This window comes from Limulus polyphemus, unplaced genomic scaffold, assembly GCF_000517525.1.
Source record: "Limulus polyphemus unplaced genomic scaffold, Limulus_polyphemus-2.1.2 Scaffold77, whole genome shotgun sequence".
NCBI classification, from domain to species: Eukaryota; Metazoa; Arthropoda; class Merostomata; order Xiphosura; family Limulidae; genus Limulus; species Limulus polyphemus.
In genome coordinates, this window is record NW_013665687.1 from 1,269,416 (window position 1) to 1,285,762 (window position 16,347).

At 29.7% G+C, this 16,347-nt stretch overlaps 1 protein-coding gene across 2 annotated transcripts in view; it reads left to right on the forward strand.

Moving 5' to 3' along the window:
- LOC106467219 (probable phospholipid-transporting ATPase IF) overlaps positions 1 to 16,347 on the forward strand; it is an 82,173-nt gene that overhangs the window by 51,114 nt on the left and 14,712 nt on the right. The window contains exons 17-23 of one of the 2 annotated variants that reach the window (XM_013927550.2): positions 1,407 to 1,529; positions 3,690 to 3,838; positions 4,353 to 4,506; positions 5,334 to 5,436; positions 5,984 to 6,129; positions 7,484 to 7,543; positions 9,952 to 10,079. In XM_013927550.2, the coding sequence (XP_013783004.1) occupies positions 1,407 to 1,529; positions 3,690 to 3,838; positions 4,353 to 4,506; positions 5,334 to 5,436; positions 5,984 to 6,129; positions 7,484 to 7,543; positions 9,952 to 10,079 (863 nt within the window). The remainder of the gene's footprint in view (positions 1 to 1,406; positions 1,530 to 3,689; positions 3,839 to 4,352; positions 4,507 to 5,333; positions 5,437 to 5,983; positions 6,130 to 7,483; positions 7,544 to 9,951; positions 10,080 to 16,347) is intronic. The other variant, XR_002612454.1, reaches the window with a different exon arrangement.

The following is a 16,347-nucleotide window of genomic DNA, read 5'->3' on the forward strand; positions in this document are numbered from 1 at the left end:
AGTTATAGCATGAAAACTATAACAAGCACAAAATGGTTATGAGGTCGGTCCCAGGGATCAAGCCCATGCTGAAAGAGTGAACACTTATAGCAGTCTTTGTCTTCATAAGATTTAACCCTTTTAGTAATGATTCCTACTTAATCATGCCTCAATAGAAAAACTTGCCTGTCTGATCAGCTAACTGATCAGTTTTTTTTGTAGCATTGCTCATTGTCAGAATAGAACAAATTCTTATTACTATTTTCTATGTTTGATTTTCATTGATATTCAACTGATAAAATGAACAACATACAAATTTAAAAGAAAAAAATGTGCAAAGAAAGCACCATGTATAGCAATATATACAAAATGATACATTTGGAATGGATACAAGAATTTGTTTCATGAAATTCTTGAACTGATTTATCAGTTTAGTGAAACCTAGTGTTGAAAGTTACTGAGGGCAGATCAAGTCTGATTTTATTTACAGATGAGAGTTATTCATGTTATGACTGTATTTGTTTTTGCTGTTTTTAATGGAAAAGTACATTTTGTAAAACAATAACAACTAATTTTTAACCTTTAGATCACTTTCAACAAAAAAGATAATTATATTTTTTACTCCTTTTAAAACTTTTGTTACATATTCTTATAAGTTACATACCTTACAGTTTTATTTCTGTTGATATTTTTTACAATTTCAAATACTGTAGACAATGCATAAAATCTACATTTAAATGAAAAATATCTTATTAATATGGTTTTTATGTAACACTAGCTGGAATAATGGTCAGTTCAAATGTTTTGTTATATAATGAAAACTCTTTATAGTAACTAAAAGATATGAACACTTAAATTAAAAAAACATTGTTTAATATAGTTGCTGTGGTCAAGTTAATCTGTAACATAGACCTACACTGTAGTATTACTTGTTGGAATAACCTGCACAAAACATCAACATGCATGTTTTACACAAAGTTGAGAGAAATGTTACCATTGTATCAGCTGTGATCCTTCCATGTTAAACAGAAATACCTGATGACTTCAAATAAATAGCTGAAATATTATATATGATATAAATAATAATAGTTATAACTATTTTGTTCCATGTTTTTTTCAGAATTGAATCTTTTACATATAATCAATTTCGACTATATTATCCATGAATAATATTGAACACAGATACCTGAAGACTTCACATAATTAGCTGAAATGTTATGTATAGTTTTAAAAAAAAGTTATGTCTTTCTATACCCTAAATAAAATTGTAATTGCTTTGTTCCATTATTTTTTTCACTATTGAATGTTTTCAGTGTAAGGAATTTGATTACGCTTTTTGTGCTTAAAGTTCCAGCTGTGAAGATCATTAATTAAAATAATTTTTTATTATAAACTTTGAAGCAGCTTCAACTGTTTGATACTTGCAGGTTTTGAGGGTTTTTGAAGAAATTGAACAAAACATGACATTGTTAGGAGCTACGGCTGTGGAGGACAGGCTACAGGATGGAGTTTGTGACACATTAAGTGCTCTAAAAGAAGCTGGAATAAAGGTAGCATAACCTTGTAAAGTCAGAGAATGCTTGAAAAGTGTTTAATAAATTAAACTTTGTATTTGATTAAAAAAAAGTTTTGTTTTCTCAACTACAAAGGCCTGGCATGGCCTGGTGGTTAGGGTGCTTAACTCACAGTCTTTAGGCTGTGGGATCAAAACTATTTGCCATATATGCTCACTCTTTCAGCCATATGGACATTATAATATATTGGTCAATCCCAGTATTCATTAGTAAAGAATAGTTCAAGAGTTGGCAGTGGATGGTGTTGGCTTCCCTCTAGTCTATCACTCCAAAATTAGGGACAACTAGTGTAGATAACTCTTGTTTATCTTTGCATGAAACTTCTACAAACAAACTCTACTACACATAAAAGATTTAATTGTACTATTTTTTTAAAGAAGTATTAACACTAGTATGAGGTCTGTAGTAGTGTGACATTATTTGTGTAGTGCTGTTAACATTTGTTAAATGTTGTATTTAGTTGTTTGAAACACACAAGTTTCAATACATTTTATTTCATAGTCAAAATGTTGATTTTTTCAATAAAACTTTAAAAAAAGGAATTTTAAAAACATAGCTTAAAATGAAACAGAATTTGTAAATATAACAAAAACTTGCAAGTGTCATGTTACCCTTAAATATGGTTTAGGAAATGTGATTTTTCTTAAAGTAGTTTTGGGTTATATATTAAACATTTCTGAGGAAGGAACCATTTTATAATTAATACATATGTATTTGTTTTGAAAATGAAGGATTTGGTGGAATATAAAATTTTTAATTTGTATTATTCCATTGTTTGGTAGATATCTTGTCTGCTGTGTGATTGGAAATTCCAAAATTAGGGTGTTTTTGTATATATATATGTATATAAAAAAGTTACTCTTTAATCACCATTTAGAGTGGCTTGAATTTATTTTAGTTGAAAAATGCAGACCAATTGGGGCTTGTGCTCACAGTTTCAATTTTTTTTTTATCTGCCAAAATTAATTTGGTACCATTATTCTCTCTTCTACCCTATAGCAAACATGAGGTCTTGTCAAAAGACAGATATTTCTGTTAAAAACTGTAATAATTTGTTACTTCTGGTGGGTCGTATGATGGGTCGCTCACATTAAACATTTCTTTAAACTTTTACATGGGAACCAGGAGAGTCTGTGATACTGCAAACAATATAAAAAATTCTGGATGATGCACTCTTCTCAAAGAAAGTTGAAAACAAATAATCAAGATGAAACAAATAATAAACATGTTCAACAAGATAAAATCTGAAAATAAAATGAAGTGGTTCAAATTCCTAAAATACAAAAAGAATTTGTGGTCAATGCCTTGGTTAAGCGACTTTAACTTGAGCTTCAAGAAAAGTAAGATGATCTCTTAATATATAAAAATAGAAGACTACTTTCTGGTGAGAGAAGAACCAATGAAAAGATCCAAGAGTACAGAAGCACAACATAGGGGATAGAAGGAACTGTATTTATACTGTTGTTCTGAGCAAAGATCAAAGTATCGTAAAGTGTGTTGAGAAGCAACAAAACTTACATCAGGCTGTACTTTCAAAACTGGTCACAAAGCAGTCTGAAAGTAAAGCAAAATTGTTTAACAAGTTATACAGTATTTAATGGTAAAACAATCACTAGTAATATGAAATTTTTTTAAACATCATAGTTTAGGTGCACTAATAACCCAGAAACATCAAAACTACCCATGCTGTATAGATTCCCTGGTAGTTCTCTTCCAACTTTTTAGCCAATAACATCTAAAACCAGAAATTCCTGTGGAAGCACACCAATAACCAGAAGTAACTTAAAATTACACGCTTGATATTATTATTTATATAAAAAAGTTTCAATAAACAACTGAAAATAGAAAAGAGACTGACACTGAAAAGTATATTTTTTCTTATTTATTTGTTTTAATTTCATTTAGTTTTGTGTATGTTTAGTTTTGATTTGTTACCTTTTATAATAATATTTTTTTATTATTTTTATATTTCAACATTTGTATTTTTGGTGTGAGCTGTGGCTAAGGATCAACTTTTATGGAAGTTATTTTTTCTCATCACTTTTGTATTGTAACTTTTCTTAATTTTTAATCTGTATAAAACATTTTTGTGGATAAAGCTTGTTATTCAATACTTGAACTTTTTTCCATTTTTAGGTTTGGGTTTTAACTGGAGACAAAGAAGAAACAGCTATTAACATCAGCTATTTATCAGGCCACTTTCAGAAAGATATGGAGCTTCTGAAGCTTATATGTCAGAGGACCAGTAGCCAATGCCATAGGCAACTGAACAAAATTAAAATTCTGTTAGTCATTTTGTATTTTGGTTGTAAATGAAACTGATTTAATAAATACCTTTTCTGTAATCAGATAATGCTTTCATTAGTTATTTGTGATTACTTATATATGCTGTAACTTTTTATTATTATTATACAAGTATTACAGTTGCAGATATTATGAAGATAAGGTTTTAGTTTTTGGTGCCATTAGCGTATTGTGTTAAGATATATGTATATTTTAAAAACAAAGCAGTGTGTCATATAATAAAACTTCTATACTATGTGACAACTAAATCAGAATATGTAATGTTAAAACTTCAGAGTCCTTATGTCATTAGCAAAAAGTTTCTCCTTATTGAAAAAACATGTATTACAACATAAACAACTAGGTTAATTTCTTCTTATTGTAAGTTAAATCTGAACTATTCATAATTCAATAAAAATTTGTACAGTTTTTTTCCAGCTTGCTATGGTTGTAATGGATATATAGTTTTTTAAGTTTTTTTTATTTCTTGAAACTATAGTTGCTGTTTATTTTCAGGATGGAAAAAGAACCAATCAAAAGTTATGCTCTCGTTGTGGATGGTCTCACACTGACATTTCTTCTCAGTGAGCTTCGTGACGAATTTTACAAAGTTTGTTGCCAATGCACTGGTGTTCTGTGTTGTCGTATGTCTCCCATACAGAAAGCGGAGGTTTGGTTTCCAATATATTAATGTATATTGTGTGATTAGAGCTTTACAAAGGCAGAGAATAAATAATGACCACTTACTTGATCAAGCATATCAGGTTACTTAAATCTTTACATTCAGTAGTATATATTGATGTTTCAGTTATTTGTTTTACTAAACTTAAAGATAATTTAACAACATTTAAAGCACCTAAAAACTTGACTCTAATTACCTCAGAAAAACCCAAAGAAGATTTCTAGCTCATATTAGGGTTTCCCAAAATTTCTAGAGACATTAGGAAAAAACTTGATATTTAACCCTAGAATGCCAGCATTAAATATTCAATCATTAACACCAAGTGGTATAGGGTCATAGTGACCCAATATTGGCATTCTAGGGTTAAAAACGATTTTCTCAGTTATCCAGAATTACAATGTATATATATATATATATTGTAGTGCAACACATTAGAAGTTATAGTATGGAAACTTTAAAGGTCAATTTGGGGTCAAGATTTATTTCTAATCAATTGAGCCCATCACAAGAGAGTTAAAATTCAAAAGTGCAGTAAAATTTACTTAGGAAACATTTAAGTAATTTGTGATTAATAAAACTGTAATGTTTTCTATTTTGCTCAACCATGATGCTGAACATGTTAATGAGCTATTTCTTTGAACTTAGAATACTTTATTTATTGAATAGCTATTTAAGGTAAGTACAATTATCTAGGAAAAATTAAAAGAAGAAAGCTGTTGAAGGCAAAAGTTAGCATTATTTAATTGAAGATCTAAGACCATTTGTTTTAAAACTTGGGATTTTGTATTATTTGATCAGAAAAGGTTTTGTTGCAGGTTGTGAAGTTCATCAAGAATGGATCTGAGAAGGTGGTTACTGCTGCAATTGGGGATGGTGCAAATGATGTCAGCATGATTCAAGAAGCTCATGTTGGTTTGGGTAAATTTCTCTCAATTAATTTATAAAGTTGTAATTAAAAATAACTACCTTTTATATTCACATCTATATATATGTATGTGTGTGTGTGTGAGTGTTATGTATCAAATTTAATGTATATTTTATGGAATCCTTTTCATTTCAAAATGTTGTTAAGATGAGGAAGCGTAACACATAACAATATAATTAAAAATTGGAGAAGACATAGAAGTGTTGGGACATGTACATTAGGAGTTCAATTAAAGGGAAGTAGCAAACATAATGATGTAAAGATTGGTATACTTTCTCTTAGTTCCTATGTATTTTTAAGTAGAATTTTAATAGTTCTTAGAATGCTTTTGCTATTCTGTTTTATTGTAGTATAGATACAAAATGTTGAACCTACAGAAATCATTAAGGTTATGATCAAACGTTTTTCCCTAGTGTTATTTTTATAAGAAAAATAAGGCACTGTATTAAGTCATTATGCTGATAAGTTGGTTTCTTAGAGTTTCATATTTAGTAATAATAAAAAGGCTTTAGTTATACTTTAGTTTTTGGTTTACTGCAGGCATTATTGGTAAAGAAGGCCGCCAGGCAGTACGATGCAGTGACTTTGCTTTTGCTCGTTTCCGGTTCTTGCTACGTGTTCTACTTGTTCATGGTCATTACTACTACATTCGAATTTCCACATTGGTGCAGTACTTTTTTTACAAGGTAATCTTTGTTTTGCTTTTTTATATCATAGTAACCCAAAAGGTCAAAACAGAATTTTAGTAAATTGATGTTTTTAGGTGCAGAGTTATAACACAGATTTTGATAACAAAATGGATCTGTTGCCTTGGTTTGTGTTGCTTTTAAGAAAATTGTGGACTTTCTCAAAATCAGTTCTATTCCTTTTGCCTATCAGTTTATAAAATTTATATGAACTTCATTTAGTGCATAGTTGGTTATTATTTTATATACATTCAACCTGTAAACTATAATTTGTGATGTATGTAACAGTGTTTTGGAATTTTAAAAAATCGCATAAAAGTTATAGTGTTTTCAGTTATAAAATATCCAATTATGATGTATAATCTTAAAGCTTTTAATATTCTATTCTATATATTTATTTTTCTATGTTCTAGCCAACAATACATTAATCAGTTAACTTTAATGTACTTAAAAACTGTGATATAGAGATATTTATACAATTGTTACATGCTTATTTTGTGAAATTCAGAAATGGATACAATACTCTTAAACACTTGAACTTTAAGTCAAGTGGCATTACAAAAATAAGATGCATTAATTTTGATTATTGATTAGATGAGTAAAAGAAGTTATGAGGTGTTAATTGCATGTTAAACTTTTTATTATGTATCATTATTTTTTTACTGTTATTCAATTCTTAAAATATAATATTGGTTTCATCCAATATAACCCTATGTTAGCACCTACCTACATCAAACGTTTTTGTAATTACACTACTTAACAACAAAAAAATTTACTTTCAATCTCACAATTTTGATGTTTTTTGTTTTTCCTGCTGAATAAATTTTTCCAAAGTTCATTTCTAGAAACAAAACTGCTATTCAGTACAAATAATGAGATGGATAAAAAAGGGGACAAATGTAGAAATATAGGAGATGTCTGTGGGACATGTTGAAGAAAAGAGGAGTCTCATGTGAAATAAGTGAGAGTTAACATTTACACACTCATCTAATCTATAGTAAAACCCATTGTTCTCAATGGAGCACACACAAATAGAAATGATCATCAATGATGCAGCTCAGTACAAAATATTCTGTGATATAAAGTATTATTGTAGTCATCATAGGCTAGCCTTGCTAATACTACTTGTATGAAGTTTAAAAGCTAGGATCCTCTGCTGTTGTCAACTGTGATGTATTGGATTAGTAACTGAGAAGTCTATATTACTCTATTTTATTGGTGAGGTAATTTTTTTTATCACTAAATCATCAGTTAAAAAGTTTATGCTGGATAATTAAAGTCTCAGTTGAAATTTTTTTGTTGATTATGTTTTCATTATTCAATATATACTATTGTATACAATATTATTTTTCAGAATATAGCTTTTATCATACCTCAAGCATATTTTGCAAGTTATAGTGCCTTTTCTTCCCAGGTAATAGTATATTTTCTTTATAGGGTCTTATTAGTTCTAATTATTATGAGCAGTAATTCACCATTATTATGCTACCCACTTAAACACTAATGTCAGATATCAAACATACTGTTGGTGTGAACATGCTTTGTAGTCACTATGAGAATACAAAGCATGTTCACACCAACAGTATGTTTGATACTTTTCACTATGATATAAGTCCAGCTTATCTCTCTTTGGTTAACTTGTGTTCAGGGTTACTGATGATGAGTGGAATTCTCCAAATTTAGTGTAACCCAATAACACACGTTGATCAAAGTTTAGATCGAACTGAACCTCCCTTGAACTTAGACTTCTAAATTAAACAATTTTTTGGAATACTATATTTATTATAATGTCAGATATGTCTTAATTGCTTCATCCACAACCTCAAATCCTACTTTGTTTTTGATATGATCTAATATTTTTATCTTCTATGATACATTGTTCTTCATTCTGTAAAACTTGTAACTTATTACACATTATAATGCTCTGCTGTAATATAATTGGTCACAAGTTGGCTCTACTAATTTGTCTGAGATTCATAATTTTATATTTGACTTCTAAGTACAGGTAAATCATCTCATCGTTGTTTTGTTTTTTATAAAACAAGCTCCTTCATAATCTTATGCTTTTCTCTACTTTTTCATTTGTTAGTTCTGAGGTGACCATGTCAGTGTTCACTAAAGTACATTATCTGAAATCTGTTGAGACTGAAGTGTTTCAGTCTAGCAGTTCTTTCTGAGAGTACAGTTTGCCATGTAATAGAAAATATAAAAATTGATTTACATTCATTTTTTGTAAAAACAGTACATACATCTTTAGCTTTTATAGAGCTAGCATTTGTTGAAGGTTATGGCCCAACATTTTGTGCATTGTTTTCTAAAAATTGAATAAATAAAAACATTTTTTTTACTTTGGGAGTTTATATTAGTGCATGTTTTAGTTTGGGACTGATTCTCATTTGTGTGTCACTCTCCATATATTAGTCTTTTAAACTTTGGTTTACTTTTCAATATGTTTTTTCTTAAATAGACATTTACTTTCATGTAGTTGAATGAGTTTGTATATTTCTCTTAGAATTTTTTACTTTTTTGTTTGCTTTATTTTTTGGTTTCTCCATGTCCCGTGGTTATGTTTTTCTGAAATTAATCAGACTTTGATCCTAAAAACTTTGAATTCAAGTAATGGGATTACGATCTTTTATCATTCTTTATTAGTTTCCTCTCTGTATGCATTCAGTTTTTTTCCAACTTCTTAGTATTCACTACTGGTCTGAGAGAAGCCCATCTGTACAGTAATCATGTTGCTTTCTTTATGCATCTGGATTTACAAAACCTTGTCCCCTTATATCCATCTTTTTTAAGCTTGCTTCCATTTTTTTTTTGGCCATAGGTCTTTTCCATTATATTATTTAGTATAAATAAGACTTCTGTGTTTGATTTCTCTGTTTTAGCCTGAATTTTTTTTCATACTTTTTTTGTCTTGAGGAATGTTTTAAACTCATTAATAAAATATTTTTTTAAATCACAATCACTTGCACCATCCTACTTTAAACCAATCTCTTGATTTAGAAGGTTGAGGATGCCTGTTACGTATGGTTTATGTCTATTTGGGTATGACAAAGTTATGTGATAGTGATGCCAGGTGTAGTCTGCTGTTTCACTCCTCTCTCTTGTTTCTTGCCATCATATATCATGTTATATGTTCAAGTATCCTATAATCTCAAAATACTTTATCCATCTGATTAGAATGAAATTTTTCAGTATTATAAAACGTTTTTTTTAGCAAGTTCTCCTTTTTCTTTTTTTACCAAACTCATGTATGTATGAATAGCTGGTTACAGAGATATGGATTACATAATAATAGATTGCAATTTCAAAATTTTCACGTACTCCTGAACTTTATAATTTATTTTAATACTTTGTGTATAATTTAGTTCTTTGTTACATTCTCATTCTACAACAGTACCTTACTGTTTTAATGCTCTTTAACACTGTTAAGACAATTGTAATCTCTAATGCTACACATGTGTTGTTTATTTGTTTGTTTTTCCTTCTTTTTAATAACTTTGTATTTCGATGTGACAAAAAGCAGTTGCTTGAAACATTGTCACTTAACTAATAAAAAAAACTCTTTAATGATTTGTAACATGTTTATTTTTATTATAATTTCTTTTGGAGGACTGTTGTATTTAAAGCTTTATCATGTATACAAGTATAAATGTACTTTAAAGTTTGAAGATAAAGAGTATTTTAATCTAAAGGAACTGTGTATTGGTAAAACATTAGGTTATGCACATGAATAAAGGCAATTTTTAACAAAGACTATATCTGTTTGTTATCAGTAATAAGGGCTGTTTATCAACTAATTATTGGTGTTTTCTACAGCCAATTTACCATAGCTTTTATCTTATGTTCTACAACATCTTCTTCACCTCCCTCCCCATTCTTGTGTTTGGCTTGACAGAACAGCACCTTAGTCAAAAAACCTTGCTCGACAAACCTCACTTGTACAGGTTGGTTTATCAGCATATGCTTATTTAAACAGTATCTCATAGCATGACTTGTTTTACATTAAGATGGTAAATGTGATTTATTTTGCATATTGTGGCTAAATATTAATTTTGTGCGTGGCATGTTTTTGTTTTTTTATGTTTGCACAATTCCATTCATAGTAAGACTCTTCATGCAGACTTTTATCATTTGCATATAGAAATCGAATTTCAGTAAGCATCAAATAACATGCTTTGCTGTAGCTGCACATGTACAGGCTCCATGGAAATTATTTAACTAAAAAATTCTTTAATTTTTTTTTTGCATATAAAGTGTAGATTTGTTTAATGATTACTGTACTTGAAAGAAATCTAAGGGTAAGCCTAATAGATTAAGTTGGCTTCTGAGAGCTAGTTAATCTTTCTAGGGTGGTGAGTGCACAACTGCATATCAAATTAGAAAATTTAAATAAAAATCATACACCAATTCTATTTCAATAATATTGATGTGTTGTAATATTTACTTACTGTAATTCACAAAGAAATGTGAAAATGTGTTCAAATTTGCATTTCTGCACAGCTTTGAGGAGCTTCACCTATTAACAACACGCTTAATTGTTTTGTTTTATTTTTAGAATTTTTCTGCCCTTCCTAAAGTATAGGTTGGTATTGCTAACATAATTCTCAAGGATTTGTTTTTCATGTGATTTTCTTTCTCTGATTTTATTAGTACAGCCTCTTTTCCCACCCTTTTCTGATTTCACAGCATTTGATCAGAAGTACTAAAGTAGCTCATCTTTGAAAATAGCTGTAGGCATAGTTTGAATACCATTGGATAGAGCAAATTATAAACTATTTAGATCAGTGTAGAGTGAATAAAGTTGTTTAAGAAATAATTTAAGTTTTTTGTGGGAAAATGCTTAGGTGTAGTTCCTGCAGGGAAGAATAATGGAATGTAGTGGGAAGTTTAAAAGACTTGGGAACAGACCACAGATCTGGGAAGTTAGTTTTTATAGTATCTTTACAAATCTTTTTCTTTCCTTAAAATGTTTTAATTTTAAATTATATTTATTTGAAAGCTTGAAAATTTTCTTGCATGAAAAGATATCTGATAAACCTAATTATGATTAGGGATTATAGTAGGTGAAAACAAAATGTTCTGGACACTCAAATCTTTATTGATGTTAAGTGTATCCTATTCAAACAATACACATAAATTAAGTATCTTATAATTTATTGAAAAGATGTATATCTATTAAATATAAATTGATTTCAGTAAAAAATATTGCTAGCAAAAATATCATTACCTAATCTGACCTGATGTCATTTTGAATGGTCAGGTTCAAGAATACCAATAAATCATTATGACTTACAACCAGAAGTGGTGAATACTGCAACAGGTAGATTAAAGTATCAAAATAAATAATTTAATGAATATCAGTTAAGTTGAAAATTAAAAGAGAATAAGCCTTTTTTAGTTAGTGATTATGAATAATTCCTTTCATTTTTTATCAGGAAGTTCCATTCTATATATCCAAGTCACTCTGTTGAGAATGCTTTCATGCTCCTTTTTTGGTAATGCTCAACAATATACAGCGTAGCTTAGCAACAAAACTATCGCCTGATAGTTCTTAGGCCAACTGTGGTGTTTATGTTGAATGCTCAATATTCATGTTGATTTGTTAGAAAGGCATGTTTTTTATGTTTTATTTTTTTTTATAACTTTGGTTTAAATCAGAAGTTTTATAACATTGTGGTCTAGCCAAAAGCAAAATAAAATTTACCAAGTAGTGTTCAGCTAAGCCAAAAGCAAAATAAAATTTACCAAGTAGTGTTTCAGCTAAGCCTTACATTATGTATATGTATTAAATTATACTACAAATAGGCTTACTATTACTAACGTTATAGAGTCAGTATTGTAAAAAGTTTTAAGTGGTAAGTAAATGTTAATTAATGAATATTCTTGTGGTATTTTAAAACATAATATCTACTTGTTCTTGAATCATAAAGAAAAATAAATGTTTATTACTGCCAAATATCATTTATCCTTTGTACAGTTCAAAGAGTTGAATTTTTTTGTTGGAATGTCAGCGCTATGTTCTGACCTATAATACAGTGAAAAGGCTCAAGAGTGCTATTTAAGTCTCTTTCAGAGTGCACATGTACTGTTGTTCATGGTAACATTTAAATTTTCTACATAATTTTGCTGAAAATATTATGTTTAAGAATTAATTTGAGACTGATGAAATAAGTGAAGAGTAGGTGCATTTTGGAGGTACAGACAAATTCGTTTTAGTTAAATTTCATAATTTTTGTTAATCATTCAGTAATGGTTTCCCATAATTTTTGACAAGCTTTTATACTAGTGTTTTATAAAAATAGTGTCTCAAAGAATCAATTTTGAAATTGTACAACATGAAAAAGGATAGAAAAGGTCATTCTGATTATGAATTCTTTTATGCTAGAATTATATATTATTTAGTAAGTTTGTTCTAAGTTTCATACAACTTGTTTAAGTATCTCCACTGTGAGAAGGAAAAACAAAACAACGGATATCAGGGATACCCCCTTTGGTCTGGAAAAGGATTAACACATGCTTTAGGAAGGTAAATTGATTTGTAACTGGTAGTTAGTGCAACTTTCATCATTTATTTGTGAATGATGTGTTCAATTGTTAAACATAAATGAAAATAGTTTACAACAAAATTGTAAAGCATTAGAAGAGTTTCCTGATTTCACGAATAGTGTTTAAGTTGGTAGATCATTAATATAACAACAACAAAAATCTACAACCCTTACTGAAACCCACTGAGGTTTATCTGAATTTCTAACTGGGATGATTATTGGCTTCCAATTGACAGATTTCCACTATTTCTATTGTAAAATTGGCCATACACCCAGTCTGTTCAATTCCATTTTGAAAAATACTGGAGGTGTTGGGATGCTGGGCCATGACAAAATACTGGTACTAGTGGGTTCGATCCAAGATTGCCTTGTCTGCTTTGATGTTTATGCTAAACCAAATTCAATAAAGCTCCTTTTAACTGGCTGATTGAGAGACAGCTAACCAATCACAAGATATCTTTTGAGACTGAATGTACCTGACCCAGAAATGCATGGACTCCTTAAAGTTCATTGATGGATGTGTGTAAAGGAATGGCATAGAGATGGGCTTTAACAATTTCAGTATCTGCCTTAATAGCATACACATTTTGCCAATTTTTATAATTACATAAATTATTTGTGAAATTATTTAGATATAGCCTAAATTGTGAGAGATAAGTATGATCTGATTAAATTTGGGGGAGCAGGTATTTGACAAAGTTCTTGAAATTGTTTTCAATAATTAAGTGCATTTTGTTAGAAATGAAAACTTATTACTAGTGCAATAAATGTCTCAGTTTTTGAGATTATTTGCAGTGTCATAAATTATGTCATACACAAGGTGGGTAAATTGTATGAGTGATGAATTTCAGATATGCAAGAAATCAGTCAATACCTATGTTATTTTGCCTACATTTTTATTTTTTTGTAGAAAATAAATAAAGTATCCAAATGTTGAGCTTGTGACTTCTAACAGAGAAAGACCAGACTCTATTTGATGAACAAGATAAGAACTGTAAAAAAAAGTAGTAGTATAGGCTGAGGCTCATACATTAACATATGTGATAATAATCCATATCTGCCTTTTAAAACACTCAGTTAAATGATCAACAGTTTGCCCTCGAAGAATCTGATTTGTACAAGTATTGCCTTAGTATTTCATGAAATGATCAATTTGTACATAACTGAGCTAATCATTATAATTATAGCCACTTGTAAATAGTATCTGTCTAAATATTTCATGGAAGGACCAATTTGTATCTTAACTGTTGTATTATTTTTAATCATTGGAACATGAGTTAAATGTGGCAAAGTTCCAGTATTTACTGATCATTGTAGCAGTACGTCTTACTATAAAGGAGCAATGGCGTGGCTGTCTATATATCTATCTATGAATGTGACTCAAATAATAAATACAATAGTCCCATCTGTTGTGCTGAAATACAACAAGATCTCAATACAAGAAGTGGTGATTGAGGCTTATGAAATGTGGTGCCATTCAATAGATAAAAAATGTTCATATATTTGGTATTCAAGATTCAGACAATTAAAAAAATAACTACGGTATATGCAACAACCATTTCTTTATCACAGAACACAATTTTAAATAAATGTACTCTCCTCACAACAAGAACACAATGTTCACTAGGACTATATATGAAGTTTGATTATATCTTCATTGATGTAATTTTTAAATGTAGTACCAAAAAACTGGAGTTATTTTTACAATAAATGGCACCACTTTTAATATGTAGAAACAGTACAGTTTATATCAGTAATATTTTGAGATCTGTTCATTGAATCATTTGGATGCAATGAATTGTGTATGATTAAAGAGCACAATCTGAACACTTTTCCTGTGCAGTAGTTCACAGAAAAAAAATTATTATTTTTTTTTAGAAAATGTTCACTTTTTTACAGTTTTTTACAATAAGGTATGAATACTACAATTACTAATTACTAGCACAAACAGCTGCCTTTAGGGTGTTGTTTCTGCTAGTAATGTTAATAGTTAGAGCCTCAGAATAGCTTAGAATGCATCAGAGAACACATAGAACTACCCGGCTGGGACCAAGAACTAACCAAACATTTCAAAAGCTGTTCTCATCCCTGTTTTCATTTATTGTTAACATTTTTTACATTAGCCACTTTCTAGAGCTCCAAAGTATTTTTTAGACTGCTTTGGGCATTATTCTTCCAATCCAAACCATGGCAGAAATTTAGGTTTAAATTCTTTCAGGCCCCAAAGAAAGTTTGGGGTCTGAAAGACAACCCGGGATGGTCAGAAACTCCTGTTTCTCTTCATCCTGTGCAATGAAAAGGCCTAAGCCAAATGGATGTGGAAGAAGCCTCTGGGCTTAATTTTTTTGTACCCTGTGAGTTTTTTGTTGAACAGCATGGTAAGATGCCAGCCAGCAGTAAAGCTGTGAAGAGAGCCATTTATGGATATAAAATGTCTTTATAAACCCCCTAGAAGAATGAAATATAAAATTGATGTCCAGTTTAATATATTAGTAAATGTAAGTTTTTAAACTTTCTGTTAAGAAAAACTATTTCCTTATATATGTTTTTTTTCTTATTCTCATCAGTTCTCCATTTAATCATTTCAATTAAAGTGCTTTAGGAAGTTTTACAGAATCAATATTATATGCATTTGACTTAAACTGACTAGATTTATTTGGTTTCTACTTAATTCAACTTAGATTATGCTTTCTTTAACATCCCACAATATGTTATCTCGAGCCATCATTGCCATATATAAGTAATTTCAGTGTAATTGGTAAAGAGGAAAGGATTTTGTTAGTTTTTATTCCTCCAGTTATTAATTTAGATACTTGCTTACCACTAATGGCAAGAATAATGTGCAATTCCAAATTTCACGTGGGGAAGGAAGGGGCATGTGCCAGATTATGAATGCAAATGTTCTTCAGTGCTACAAAATCATGCTCCTCTTTTAGTACCATGAGTTTGTTATAAGAGTGAGAGTCAAATTCAACTATTTGATCAAAGTAGACCAAGAGATGACAATGTATCCTGTTTACTAGCTGCCTTTCTTATAGTCTGTCATTTCAAAATTAGGAACAGCTAGTGCAGATAGCCCTTGTGTAGCTTTGCATGAACATTCAACACAAACAAATATTTTTGGGAATTTCTTTCTTCAGTATTAGAAATTAGGGTATTTTGAGGATTTACTGAACTGTTTTTTTTAATGTAGTGATTTATTATTGTAAATTCTAAACCACTTAAAAGTCACTGGGTGTGTCTACTTTCTTGACAGTGTAGGTTATTATAACAGTTAGTTTCAAACTACTGATTGAAGCAGATTGGTAACTATAACTTTGTTGAATTTTCTGATTAATACCACTTTTTGAAAGTTTTTTTATAATTATTTTCTCTTTTCATGTGGCCATTTAATAAACACAAAGTAAAAGTCTTATGCAGTTGATTCTCAAGACATTTTCTGAAAAACAGTTAATACCGAACATTTTTGTTTTCTTATTATCAGTATTTTTGTTTCTGTGTGTAACCTTAATGAGCATGATTAGTGTAATTTTTCATGAACATTATTTATTTTATGTTTTTTAATCATTAATCTTCAAGGTAGTCCGAATAGTTTGTTACGTTTGGTTGGTTGTTTTGAATTTTGTGCAAAGCTACATGAGGGCTATCTGCACTAGCCATCCCTAAT